Source organism: Lissotriton vulgaris, chromosome 2_1, assembly GCF_964263255.1.
Source record: "Lissotriton vulgaris chromosome 2_1, aLisVul1.2, whole genome shotgun sequence".
Lineage (NCBI taxonomy): Eukaryota > Metazoa > Chordata > Amphibia > Caudata > Salamandridae > Lissotriton > Lissotriton vulgaris.
Genome location: NC_141687.1, coordinates 1,722,387,403 through 1,722,400,731, shown reverse-complemented (window position 1 = coordinate 1,722,400,731; position 13,329 = coordinate 1,722,387,403). Strand labels below are relative to the sequence as shown.

Sequence of the window (13,329 nt, the reverse complement as noted above, 5' to 3'; positions counted from 1 at the left end):
ATTGCAGTTGTACAGAGACTGGTTACACAGTGGAACGCACAGTTCGGTGAAGAGATCAATATTTTGCATGCGTATTGCCAAAATGCACTGTAAAATACCAACATGAATACATTTCTGGCATTAAAGATGGCAGTGTGTGCGTATCACAGTAATGCAATGCAAGCCTCATAGGATGGAAAGGTTTAGAACCCTCAAGATGGCGGCACATGCGCAATGAGTTTAAGTTGGTGCATCTGATGTGGTGTGTGCACATGCATGCGTATTACAATTGCACTAAGCCGTCAGTGGAGTGGAATGCACCAAGTCTTTGTTGTGTACCGTGAGCATTCCGTATTACCCTTGCCAATGATCAAACTTCTATAAGGTGAAGCTCCACAAAGGTCTGGCAGAAGTTCTGTGTATACACACAACTAATATCACTCACCAGATGGCCTGATACACGAAGAAAGCAGTAATATGATGAGAGTCATCAACTCCATGACCGAAAATTATTGAGCATCCAATCACCAATTCTTATGTTGTAAGGCAGTCACGAACACAGTAGAAGTTATAGAAGACCTTACGCTTATTCTATCCAACAGCTTCTAATCTTCTCTGAACCAACTTTATCTCTCTGTTCTCCCCCGCTACCCACATTCTTGACTCAAATACAGTATGGCACTAGGGTAGCCACCAGAGGACAAAGGGAACACACACATACTGATATATGCAACACTGTCCTACTGCTGTCAGCATTCCTGAGTCTCCTGCCTGTTTGCTTCTATTCCTTGCTCTGCTTCTCACATCCCTATTAATTTTCCTCTATCATTTCTGCTTCTGTTATGTGTTGTATTATTATGCAATATTCTGTTGTGTTAACGTAGATTTGTCGCACAAGTCTTCCTGTTGCCGCTCTTGCATGTACCCTGATTCTGTTTCTCCTACGCCTGTTTCCTGATTCCAGCCTTCCTAATGCCTCTGGCATTAATTACACTCCTCCTTCCAGTTTGTGTTGTTTGGTTATTGTAGTGTAGGCCTTGTTGCCTAGCAGTTCTTTCCTTTGTTTACCTGCCTGGGCTCAGAGCTGCCATGGTCCTAAACGAGGCCTTTATAGGCTCGTCCATGAAAAACACACCAATCTTCAGAAACGCGGCCTCTCTGTGAATACTAGTACGTGGCATGTGTTTTCTGCTTTCTCAACCCATCTAGAACAATATTTGTGACACCTTAGCAGTCCCACCAGCGGTGGTAATTTATTGTTGTACTACCACCACAATACTGTGGTTTGGGAAACGTTTGTCAGTGGTAGGTGTTTTTGCCAACCATCCTGATCGTTTTGATTGAATTGACCTGGTCCTGCTAGGTTTTTGCATTCGCCCACTAAACCTTTCTTGGGCACATGCTTACCTATAAAGTTGTCTTTTCTTACTCTCTTGTCCCTTTTTTCTCAGCCTGCTTCTACGGCTGGTGAGGCAAGGAATTGCATTAGAAGTCTGTGTCCTTCTTAGAGCACTTCACAAAGGGGATCAGCCTGGCCCAGAACAGGATGAAAGCACGTTTCACTAAGGGCACATTTCAGTATTAAAGAGGACCCTCTACTGCATAGCCATGGCTAAGGAGATGCGAGAAAATGATAAACCCAGTGGGATGGTAGAACAGCAAGAAGCAATAAATGTTAGAGGGAACTTTTAGGTGGGTGACATTGGTCTGCAATGGTAGAGCGTCAGCCTCAGGCAGTGTAGATGGAAAAGTGTTGATGTTAAAACAGTGTCAAGGTGGACAAGAATGAATGGGCAGACTTTTTCCTTGTCCCTTGGGTTCCTCCCAGACTACTGGGAGATAACTTCTCCACTCACCATTTCTCCCCTTTCACACACATCAGAGAAGTATACTGAGTGGGGGGACTAAAATGGCCTCACCAAGATGGAGTATTAAACGCATCAGAAGTGAGTCGGCACTATCTGTCTGTGAATCTGTAGGGGCTCAGTTTGTGAATGGGTGTCTTGTATCTGGACAAGAAACTTTTTCTTCTAATGCTGTCCTTAACTACAAAACTGTCCCCTCAATCTCCAGCTTTTCTTAATTGTTTAGACAATAGGTGGACAGCTAAGCTGTCTCAAGTATAGCTCCTACCTCGCACCTAATTTGTGCTGGTGGTTCTAGATGATTGGCAACACAACTCATTTTTTGGTGAGGTGCCTTATTTTTCATCACCAATCTTTGACAAGAAGAATAGGTTGGTGGAGGAAAGATTCATGAGGTAGAATCACGGCTGGGCATCCTTCGTATTCTCCATTGCTGGTATTTAGCAGTGCTGGTGGTCTTTGTTCTAAGAAAAGCCACGGGAAAAAGCAATTCTTTTTTATGTATTTATTTATTTTACAAATTAACACCACACTTGCCTTTGTTCACCAGACATTCAGGTCCAAAATGAACTTTTTGGGGAGTGATTCCTGGTGGATCCACCCTATTTCTCAGCTGTCTGCATTTATGGCACCATGACAACCTTCTCTGTGCCGCCTTCAGAGCAAGGCTCACATGAAAGATGGTGGAATTAACTCTCGCAAGGCGTACAGCGCTTACTTTCCTCGCTCCATGATTGCCTTCAGTGTCGCTCCATGATTGTCTTCATTGACAAGATGCATAGTGGCTGGTTCATCAACACCCCAATCACTGTGGGAGCCATCCTTCTATATCCCTGCAGACTTAGGGGAGGGTGGGTAAAGAGTGTTAGTCTTCTCATCCAAGGAATGGCTTTGTTGTCATTGGGCTTGGTGCCAAAACTTCTCATTGGCACTGTGAGAGGCACGTGAACTCGCTCTGAAAAGAATATTTCCCTATTTTAGCTCACTGTGTGTCTTTTCTAGAGACAGCTGCCCTGCTTTTAGATTTGTATCTCCTTAGAGATGAATGGACATGATAAATATTTGTCTTGAAGCCCGGAGTGAGGATTCGTGCCCAGATCGATGGCTGGTATTGAACGGCCCTGACAGTAAGGCCCTGGTCTGAAGGGACCTTTGAGAATGTTAATGGACTGCGAGGAGACTAGAGACCATCTTGGATTGAGAATGATGTGTTATTGTAGTGAATGCCACATTAATGACTTCGATTACAAGTGCTCCGCTAAATTCGACAGCCATACAACTGTGTGCACGGGTGTTGCAATTACGAGTTACGAGTGGGTCGGAATTTTCGGAGCCCTTGGATTTCAGCCCAGGGGGATAAATGTTTGCAGGTCAAACCTGATGCGGAAACTCATTAGAAGTTTTATTTATCGCACCCTCTGAATTCCGAACCAGGGGGAATACATCTTTTTACGGGTGCGATAAATACAACTTGTTACGCTGAGGCACCGTCATTTTTATCACGTTCTGTGTCTGTATATTTACAGCTTCATTGAGTGAGCCAGTGAATGTTCCAGGGAGAACATTTAAATGTGAAACATAGTGGATTCAGAGCAAGAATGCTAAGATTGTACAGCAAATGTAGTGCACAATCGTATAGGCGGCATTACCACAATCGCATCCTCCTTTCTGATATATATAGTAAAACTGTGATTCATGGTGAGACTGTCTTTAACATTATAGGTATTTCCGACTACAACCCTTTTAGAAGTGAACAATGCCAAAGTTTACCTGATGTGTTTTTTATGTGTGATTGAAGATGAGTATTTTTTTAACCAAATTACCACTTTTGATTTAAATGTCAATTTTCAAGCTTACATTAAGGCTATCATATTTTTTCCGATGGCATTTTAAAAGCATTTCACAAATTAGCACAATTTTCAAAATTCACATTAGATTGTTGTATTTATTTCTCTCTCGCTTATTGTCATATCGATCATAGTAGTTCATCTACAATTACAAATTAAACATTTAACGTGCAATACTTTTTCATACAAAATACAATTAATTGATAAGCGCATCACCTATAAATAGACACATATAGAACAATAATTACCTCGAGATAAAATCGGTAAAATATCATACGTCAATATACTCTTTCTCAACAACCATAACATACAACCCAAAATGGGTTCAAAGAGGAAATTAGAAGGACACACGTGCAACAGTTAATTTCTATTAATCATAGGTAGGGTGGCAGTCGATTTTTGTCTAATTGACTAAGCAGCAAACAAAAATTCATAGACCGCAAACACTATCACCGTAGTGGGGTCACATTTACAAATTCTAAGAGCATTCACGCAGTTTGTCAAAAACAGAAGGCGTCACATGGGTGCTATCCACCTGGCTCTCGGTGCAGAATATTTTGCACAAAATAATAATAAATGCTCTTCGCTCTTATTAGCAAACATACATGCCGTACAGAGTAGACCTGTCCTGTGCTGAAGGCCATGTTGAGGTAAACGCGACCATCAGTAGAACGTCATACCTAAATTGCAGGAAAAGTGAACATGCACTGGCAAGGCGGATGAAGTCTAAATATTCCTCCATCTTGGGCATTCTGTATTACAATTTTTCATAATTTCAATATTATATATTCATACAATCCACATCCTTCCTCATGAACACATTCATCCCTATTTGTACTACTCATATGCATATTTTTTCACTGATAACTTAGTAAACATAGACAGTATTGCTATTGTTAGTTGTTTATTTCAGTTGAAAATGATAAATTGATTCTAAACTATTTGCGTCCGATCACAAATTGATAACGATCAGTTAAAGTCTTCTGATAGATATGCAGTTAGCGAGACTGCGGCTGGCCAACATATCTCTGATATGAACTGAATGTAAGATATCCTTTCTATGTGGTATTTTCCATAACATTTAAAGTTCTGGGGTACACTTTTCTCCTAAGAAAAAGCTGTGGAGACTCAGGTTCCTTTTCAGATGATCTCTACACTTAGGCCCTCATTACGAGCTGTCTGGAGCGGTATCCCCCGGAGATGGGGGAGGATGTTGCTCTGGGCAGCTACAAGGTTTCTGGTGCCCCTGGTCCTGAGTTAGGGGGTTCTTAAACTCCAGGCTGATCATTCCTGCACCTGGTACACTGTACTTGGAAACGTGAGGAGATGAAGGGGCTGTGGGCGCTGCAGAAATGGCCCCGCCCACCCTCTTGTTCAGGATGCAGAGCGGAAAAGATCCTTCTGATTTAACCAGGGCACAAATCCTAAAAAAAGAAGTGGTTGGATGCTGTCAGCGGAAGTGAAGTCACAACAGGAAGTGACGTCACAAAAAGTGGCTTGCACCATCGGGCTCATTGCCCCCCCGCGCTCACCCCTTAGATGTGATTGCATCTGAGAAGTCAGCGCGTGAGCAGCGTGCTGTGAGCTCTGAGCTCCTCGTCCCAGAGAGGCCAAAGAGTGAAGTCCAGCTGTTTGGCAGGGGGGACGGCTTCCACCCGGTAAAATAAGTGGGGGGATGCCGTCCACCAGCGTGGTACCCCGATTCGAGCCCTGGATTTAAGTGAAAAAAACGCTCCCCTCCTGACACCCTCAGCATCCCCACGTTCAATGAAAAAGTTCCCTCGACATTTACCACCTGGTCCAATCTGATGGTAAATGTGTGAAGATGATTTGGTGCTGTATAGAATTTGACCTTGTAGTCCTCGATCAGCATGTTATTCCTCATTCTAGAGAAATCACTCGTAGTCCTGGCACTCAGCTTATTCAGTGATGGAAAAACACAGACTTCAGAACCTAGTGCTTCCAACCATGTGATGTGTGAGTGAGGCAGGCTCTTCTCCACTGAGTGACAGCAGTGATTCAGTGAATTACTGCTTCTTGAATACATTGGGAGGACTTGCAATTTAGTGGCTATAGCTTTGCATGTGATATGTCCAAGATGTACGCAAGCACTGAGTGAACTTTGACAAGATATTGAATTTCTCTCCCTTCCGTTTTATCGCTTGTAATTGGTTAATGTTGGAAACAGATTCTGTTTAGTGGTTGTTTGGTTGGCCTACTTTAACATGGGTTAGGTGGTCGATCATCCATTTCTGACGCCTCCCCAGTAACCTCCTGTCTTGCACCTCTGTGCCTTTCGGCCATTGATCCTTCCAGCTCCGCCCTTTGGCTTCTTCTCCTGTAAAGTCTAACTCTCAACCTGCAGCAGCTTCTCAGGACTCCTTTTTTATTGTGTCCCCACAGGTCGCGGTCCATCAGTGGAGCCTCCTCCGGCCTTTCCACCAGCCCACTCAGTAGCCCACGGGTAAGTGACGTTGAGGCTCCATCAGACACATTGCCTCCCAGTCCCCAGGTGACTGTCATTAACCTCTCACTAAGAATACTCTCTATCCCATCACATTGCTTTTGGATGGAAAGAAGGGTGGGGGTTGTGTTTGAAAGTAAATTAAATGATCACCGATGGGACTTTTGTGGGTCTATACAGCAGGGGCAGAGGATCTTGTCATACTTTATCCCAATCCCACAGGTATCTCTGGGATGTCAGTCTGTTGGTACATCTGTGGTTGCAGAAAATATCAAATTTTCTCTTTCATCATTGCCAAACAATCCTTTTTTTTACCTAACCCAAACCCCTTCAGCAGCGTGCAGCCTCCTGAAACTGCCCTACAAGGGTCACCCTCTTTCCCGCCCCACTTGCAGTAGTCCTTTCCAGCCCTGATGGTTCAAACAAGACCCTTTTGTACATCTGCCCGTAAGCCATGCATCTACTATGCCAAGATCACGCCAATTTGCTTAAACGGAAGGCACCTCTGAAATGGAATTTTAGCTGTGGTGGACATTTTCTGGCCACTTGATTACGCCTCTCACCTCCTTGTCAGAGTTAGAACATGAAAATGACAGTGGTCCTAGAAGCAGACCCCGCCAAGACCTCAGCCCATGTCATACAAAGATTGTCCACTGAACGTCCCTGTGCAACACTGCTATTGTACTGTTCTACAGACCTCAGCCATTGCCATACATTGAATGGCCACAAGGAGTCACTGCTAACCTCATTTATAGTTCCCTTCAGAGACTTAGGCAGTACCTCTTTCTGCCTATACTTAACCCTCTTAGTATCAGTAACTACAGTATTCTTTGAACCCGCTGAAGCACTCTGGATGGAGCAAATTGACTGTTTCATTCATTCACATTGAACCATATCCACAGTATATATATGAATCCATATGGTGTGCTGCCGCATAAGTCCTCACCCTTTTTAGGAGCGGGAGTAAGGAGCAACATGTGCTTATATATGTTGGCATGAGAATGATTGACAGCAGAATTCCTGAGTCAGTATGTGATTGGGTAAGATTAGGGGGGAGGGGTCATGAATAATAGATTAGGTGTTTAGTTTTGAGGGAATTGAGTGTATAGAAATCAAAAGATGCACAGTTAACATGCTCTCCGGCTCCTTATGTCACAAGAAGCTGTGCGGTTGAGGTGAACAATGTTTGTAGATATAAAGTTGGTCTTATGGGAGAAAAGATAACCATGTGCACAACAGAGAGACAATATATAACGCGGATGAATTCACAACTGAAAGAAGAAACAAGTAAGGGGTGGGGACTGGTGCAGAGAGATAGAAAGATTAAGGGCCTCATTTATAAAAAAAACTGTCACATCTCTGCTTAAAAAGGATGCAACAGTTTTCACTGCGTCCTCCTTGCGACACGATGGATGTGCTGTAATTAATGCACGGCACTCCATGTCACAAGGAGTTACAGATACGTCAGTATTTCTGACGTATCTGTAGGTGCAGTAATGACGCATTACTGGGGTGTGTCGCAAAAGCCACGCAACTTCAGCAATGGATCATTACATATGGGCAAGACCCATGTTAAATGCACCTGCGTCAGTTTTACGGCTGCTGTGAGGCAGGCATAAGATTTTAATGAAGTGTGTCATAGAAGTGGTGCAGTGAAATCTGATAGAATTCACTGCGCCACTTGTACGAGGCTTTTTGCGGGGGAACGCCCACTCTGCATACATTGTACCTGAAGCGGGTATAATGTAGCGCAGGGCTTTATTAAGTGACGCATCTGTTTAGATGCGTCACTTTGTAAAAAGGGCGCAGTATGGCGCATTTTTTACGCCGCTGGTGCATCACAAAAAGTGATGCAACGGTGGCACAAAAGTGTTGCAAGGCCTCATAAATAAGGCCCGGTGTTTGATGGGTGGTGAAGAGCGCAAGTTTAAATGGAGTGCATTGTTCTGAGAGAGTAAAGCAGTGAGCCATGTCATTATGTAATGATGCCCAGGCCCCCAGCACCATTTCCTTTTAGGAAACAACAGCTCCCCTTGGAAAGTCTTGCTGCTGAAGACTCCTGGCCACATATCCGGTGCTCACGTGGTTAAGGTGGGATTTAGACTGGCACGCCCACTCTTCCCTTATTGGGGGAGAAGGAGAGACTCTGCGCCCATTTTCCACCCACTCACCTGCTTTGTGTGTGCTTCTGCTAGCAACAGTCCTGCTCTCGCCATCTGCACGCTGCCCAAACCAGTGCTGCCCAAATCATTCCCACCTCTCGCCCCCACCGCCTGTCCTGCCTCCCCCAGAGCTCTGGCTTGGCCTGCATTTCTTCCAATCACTTTCGTACATGCACAATTTTAGAGCAGTGCTGATAGGGTCACGTTGCATCCAAGTAGATGGCAGTAGATGCTGCAGGACACCCATCTTCAGGGCAGAAGGGTTTTGAGGAAGAAAGGAAGCAGCAGATGCTCCCGACTTAAGAAAAAGAAGCGACTTGAGAGTTGATGTTGTGAAGGAGTGCCGGGTACGACTAACCTCTGTTGTTGCAGAAACGATTTAGTTGTCATTTCACACTTTTTTAGATGATAGCTGGTTAATAAATTTGCTTATCTTTGGATGTGAAGCTAGCAATGAGTTAGTCAAGTGTACCTGATGATAGTAAATGTGTATTGACATATTTCCTCGATGTCAATGAATTAGTTTAGTTTGAGATCACAGATTACCAATGGGCTATTTGAGTATAGACAGCAGATTAGTAATGCTCGTCTTTGCTGTTGGATGAGAGTTTGTTAAATTCTTTTTTTAACGGTTTTGCATAGTTTCCCTCGCTGTTTGGCAATTGGCTGTTGCTTTTAACAAACACAATGTTTGCGTTTGGATATTTTATGAGTGATGAGTTAGATATAAATTATTTTTCTTATTTTAAAACGATCCTCTTTCTGCTATGGGCATCTCACAGTGCTCTTGTGTAGAAAAATCGTGGGTGATGTTAAATGTTTGTGACTGCAGGCTATTTGGGATACTCCTTTCATCTACTAAGTGCATGTTGTACTTGGCATTAGTTGTTTGACATGCTGCAAACCATTGTGCAAAAATGTCGACTTTGTGAGTGGTTAGGATCTTTTTTCAAGATGTTCGAACACTCTTATCAGATCTCTGGTGAGCTGTCATAAGAGGCCAGGAGCCAGATGCATGAACATTCCTTTCGCAAAAGTGCTCCCAATTTGTGCACCTCCTTTGTACAAATCACATAGAATTTGGTAAAGTGACCTATGAACTAACAGGACAGTCTGCAAGTTTCGTGTTCTGAATGGGTCAGACCCAACCTACCTCTTTACTATTCATGTGGTAGGTCGCAAATTGCAACTGGTGGCCATCACAGGAATGGTGACCTTCTGGGGTCAGCAGATCACCAAGTCTGTGCTTAATATATACTTATATATGAAACTGCAGACATTTAGCTATCTCAAATCCTGTGATTGAGCGAATAGGATGGTTTACAACTGCTAAATAGCTTTGTGCATCTGGCCCAAGGTTTCTGTTTTGTAGGCTGCATGAAATCAGGCCCATTAACTACATTATTTAACATTCATTTCATGTTCCAACTTGACCACGTCACTGTCATTTTGCGATGACAAATATGGAGATGCCATGTCTATTTTTCACCTTACAAAGCGTGAATACCAGGTCCGTAAAGCTGGTTGTTTTGTTGTTTTGCTCTTGCATTTTCTGTCAGGTGAAGTGTTTGATAATGGATTACTCTTTGCTCACTTGTGTTTTGCTCGATAGATTTTCTCATGTTATGGATCCAGTGGATGAAATACTCATTTGCCTCGTGTGGCAGATTATTGATGGGTTGGTTGTGTTAAACGGATGACTCGCTGATTGTTTAGTGCATTTTCTGCTGGCAGATAGTTGTCTCATTTCCTAAACCTGAGTGGGTAAATATTGGCATTTTGTTTTCTAATACATTGATGGAGTGTCAAATGATAAGGTGTTTTTACTCATTTAAAGCTGCTTAAACATTGCTAGTTAGTGGTAGGCATTTTTGCCAAGAGATGGTGTGCTTCCTACACTGATTTCTTATTATTGTTCTTATTGTTAAGTAGCACTTGTATATCACCCAATATCCCATTAGTGTGGCTTCTAAGGGCGTTGGTTCATTATATATCGATTGGACTCTGATTTCAGCCACATATTAGCTAAGGGTACAACACTATGTAACACATTTCAGCTATATTCAGTCTAGTGAACGCACTACAGTGAGGGTGCACACCAACATGGACAATGGATGGTGGCTACAAGGCACCTGCAGATTACAGCAGGATTCATACTCCCATGTTTTTAAGATAGTGTGAGCAGAGAGTAAATCTTCCTTAGTTTTTCCACCTCGAACCCCTATATTTGCACCCTGAATAGCGCATAACAAGACAGAGAAAGACCAATGGAGACTACCAAAGTATGAGAAAGATATGTGACAAAATGCGCGCATTAACATTTCTCTGATCCTCGTCAGAGATCCTTGAGCAGGGTTGAAGTGGCTTCCTTCACATTGCTGCAGAGAATGCCTGTTTAGGCGAGTCGTGCCTATTTGGCCTCCATTGTCATAACACAGACTTCGAGTTTTGAAATTCTTCAGACCTCCTCAAGGCCAATGACACCATCATCAAAGTAATGGTCTTCATCCCAATTCCAAACAAGTCCAGAGAGGCTCAGAAAAGTTCCAGTGCTGTTCACTGGGTTACTCAATCACTACTTCCTCCTGGTGACACTCATGTCGAGTTGCATTCAGGGCCAGACTGGGAACCCAAAGCAGCCCTGGCAATTTTGGCCAACGAGCTCCAGGTGGGGGGGTTGGTTGGGGGTGTCAAGGGTGACGACGTGCAAGTGTGAAGCACTGCTGCTTTTGTTACTGGGGGCTGATATTGCAAAATCAGCCCCCACTGCTGCAAAACCGGCCCTCACCCTTCCAGCCTTGCAGGGGAACACCCGATGCCCGCAATGACCAGTCCAGCCCTAGTTTCTACACGTTACCAAAACAGGCATGATGGGTCAAGTCTGCTTCACCCAGAAGACCTACTTCCCTTCTTGGGCTCAACCTCAGGTAGAGATCTGTAATCTGGCAGCTCACCTTCCCTAGGGGGCCTGTGTGCTAGTGCACAATGGGTCTGTTTCTCAAGATATTATTAGACCTGAGGTTAGGTGCTAAAATGTAAAAAGCACGTAGTCATGGTTACAATAATCAGATTATAGAACGCCCCGAATAAGGCTGGGAGTGTGCTTCCGGTAGTTGAATAGAGCAGCCCAGGTTATTTTATGTGTTACATCATTGTTTTGAATACTCCTTCCGTCACAGATTTCCCCAAATAATTCATCTAAATCACTTGGGAATTTAGGATGATGATAAACATCACCGTAGCACCACCAGATCAAAGGGCGTAGCAAATAGGAAATCGGCTTCCTAAGGTAGTTCCTGAGTGCTGACACTGATGCATTTCCAGCGAATCTGCTGCAAAGCTCATCACCTTGAATGCTGTAATGAAAGGTCTAGCAGGAAAGGTGTGGTCATTGCCCTACTTGGTCACTAGGTAGACAAGGGCCACAGCTGAAACATAGTGCATATAAAGGGGCCCCCTGAGCAACAAAAGGTTCCTGAAGCAGGGAAAAGACAACTCTAATGTAAATCCTCAGGCAACCATTCTCTTTACTTTTCAAGTTATTCCATAATCATCAGAGCTCCACAACACATACATGTTAGAAAACAGAAAAAATATACAAAAATATTTGCTTTATTATCAATATTAAAGGATATATTCACATGACATACATAAATATATATATATATATATATATATATACATTTTTAGAGCTGTATTTATTTTTATACGTTTTTATGAATGCCATGTGACTATATCCTTCGAGTATTGATAGTACAATATGTTGTATCTTTTTTCTAACATTGAGAGCTCTGTTGATTATTGAATACTGCATATGTAAAGTAAAGAGATTGGTTGCCTGAGGATTTACATTACGGTTTACAGTTGATGCATATACATTTTGCGTAATCTTTCCACCCTGGAGCTTACAGGCACGTTTTTGATTTCTCATTGTCTGTGTCTTATTATCAGGGAGGAAGGATTACATTTTCGTTCCATACATTAAGATTTTTACAAATCATTTACGTCATTGGTGAGGGTGCATGCCGTTGAGGAAACATATTCAGTGAAATCCCTTTTGGGCAGCTGCATTCTGCTGGTTCTGGTGTGTAAATGCTGGTATGGTCCTCACGGCCTGTGCACCTTGCTGGTCAAGGTGGCCTGAAGGTGAGAACTGACTGCTTACACCAGTGACCAAGTAGCAGAAGCCTATCTGCAAGCCTATCAGAAGGCTATCTGATGCCTGAGGGCTAGTTATGGTAGTCAAGGAGTTTTTAAATTTTCGTAGAATTATAGTTGCACATTTGCGTCGTAAGCAGACGGAAAATGTATAAAATGACTATCAAGGCTTCATAAAAGGCTCTACCGTGACTCGTTAATTTGTTAGGAAATCCAAAGAAATTTCCATGCATCAAATACTGGAAAGACATGAAGAGGTCTGAAAAAATGTCAAACTCGAACTTTGGGTTTTACTTATTCATACTTTATTTCGACTTTGGAAAGCATATCTAAATTGTTTTCATAAAAAATCGCCAATTAGAAACTGGACTGTTTTTCATGTGAGGAAGTCATGTTATCACCCAGAAAGGGCAGACTCAAAATGGCGGTTGATGTTCACATCGTGTCAGTGATGTCACTTCCTCTTACAAGACAATGAAGGGCTGAAAGGTAGATGCTTCTGCTCTCTATTAGACGAACCTCTCGCCTCCCACCTAAGCATCTTCACATGTATCTTCATTGGCTTCGTGTCAGATGTGGATCACGCTTTTGCTGCTTGTAATGCCCCTATCACCGCACATCTTTTGATTTGCCTGTCCGTTTTGGGTCGTTCTGGTGATCATTGTGGGTTTGGCTGCTGCTGCTGCTGCTATTGTTGAATCTGTTGTCAGAATTTGCTGCATTTCCCAGCTAACTGCATGTCTCTTGTTTTTTTGTTCTTTTTTTTTGTTCTTGTTCCTTTGCAATCATTCCCCACATCACCCAACTTTTGATTGTCTCCCACTCCATCCTTAATGGTCACATTCCTCTTCCCA

At 43.1% G+C, this 13,329-nt stretch overlaps 1 protein-coding gene across 1 annotated transcript in view; it reads left to right on the top strand.

Annotated features, from left to right (window-relative positions):
- BRSK2 (BR serine/threonine kinase 2) overlaps positions 1 to 13,329 on the top strand; it is a 683,888-nt gene that overhangs the window by 574,972 nt on the left and 95,587 nt on the right. Inside the window, exon 15 of the mRNA XM_086957728.1 lies at positions 6,095 to 6,155. Within this exon, the coding sequence (XP_086813854.1) occupies positions 6,095 to 6,155 (61 nt within the window). The remainder of the gene's footprint in view (positions 1 to 6,094; positions 6,156 to 13,329) is intronic.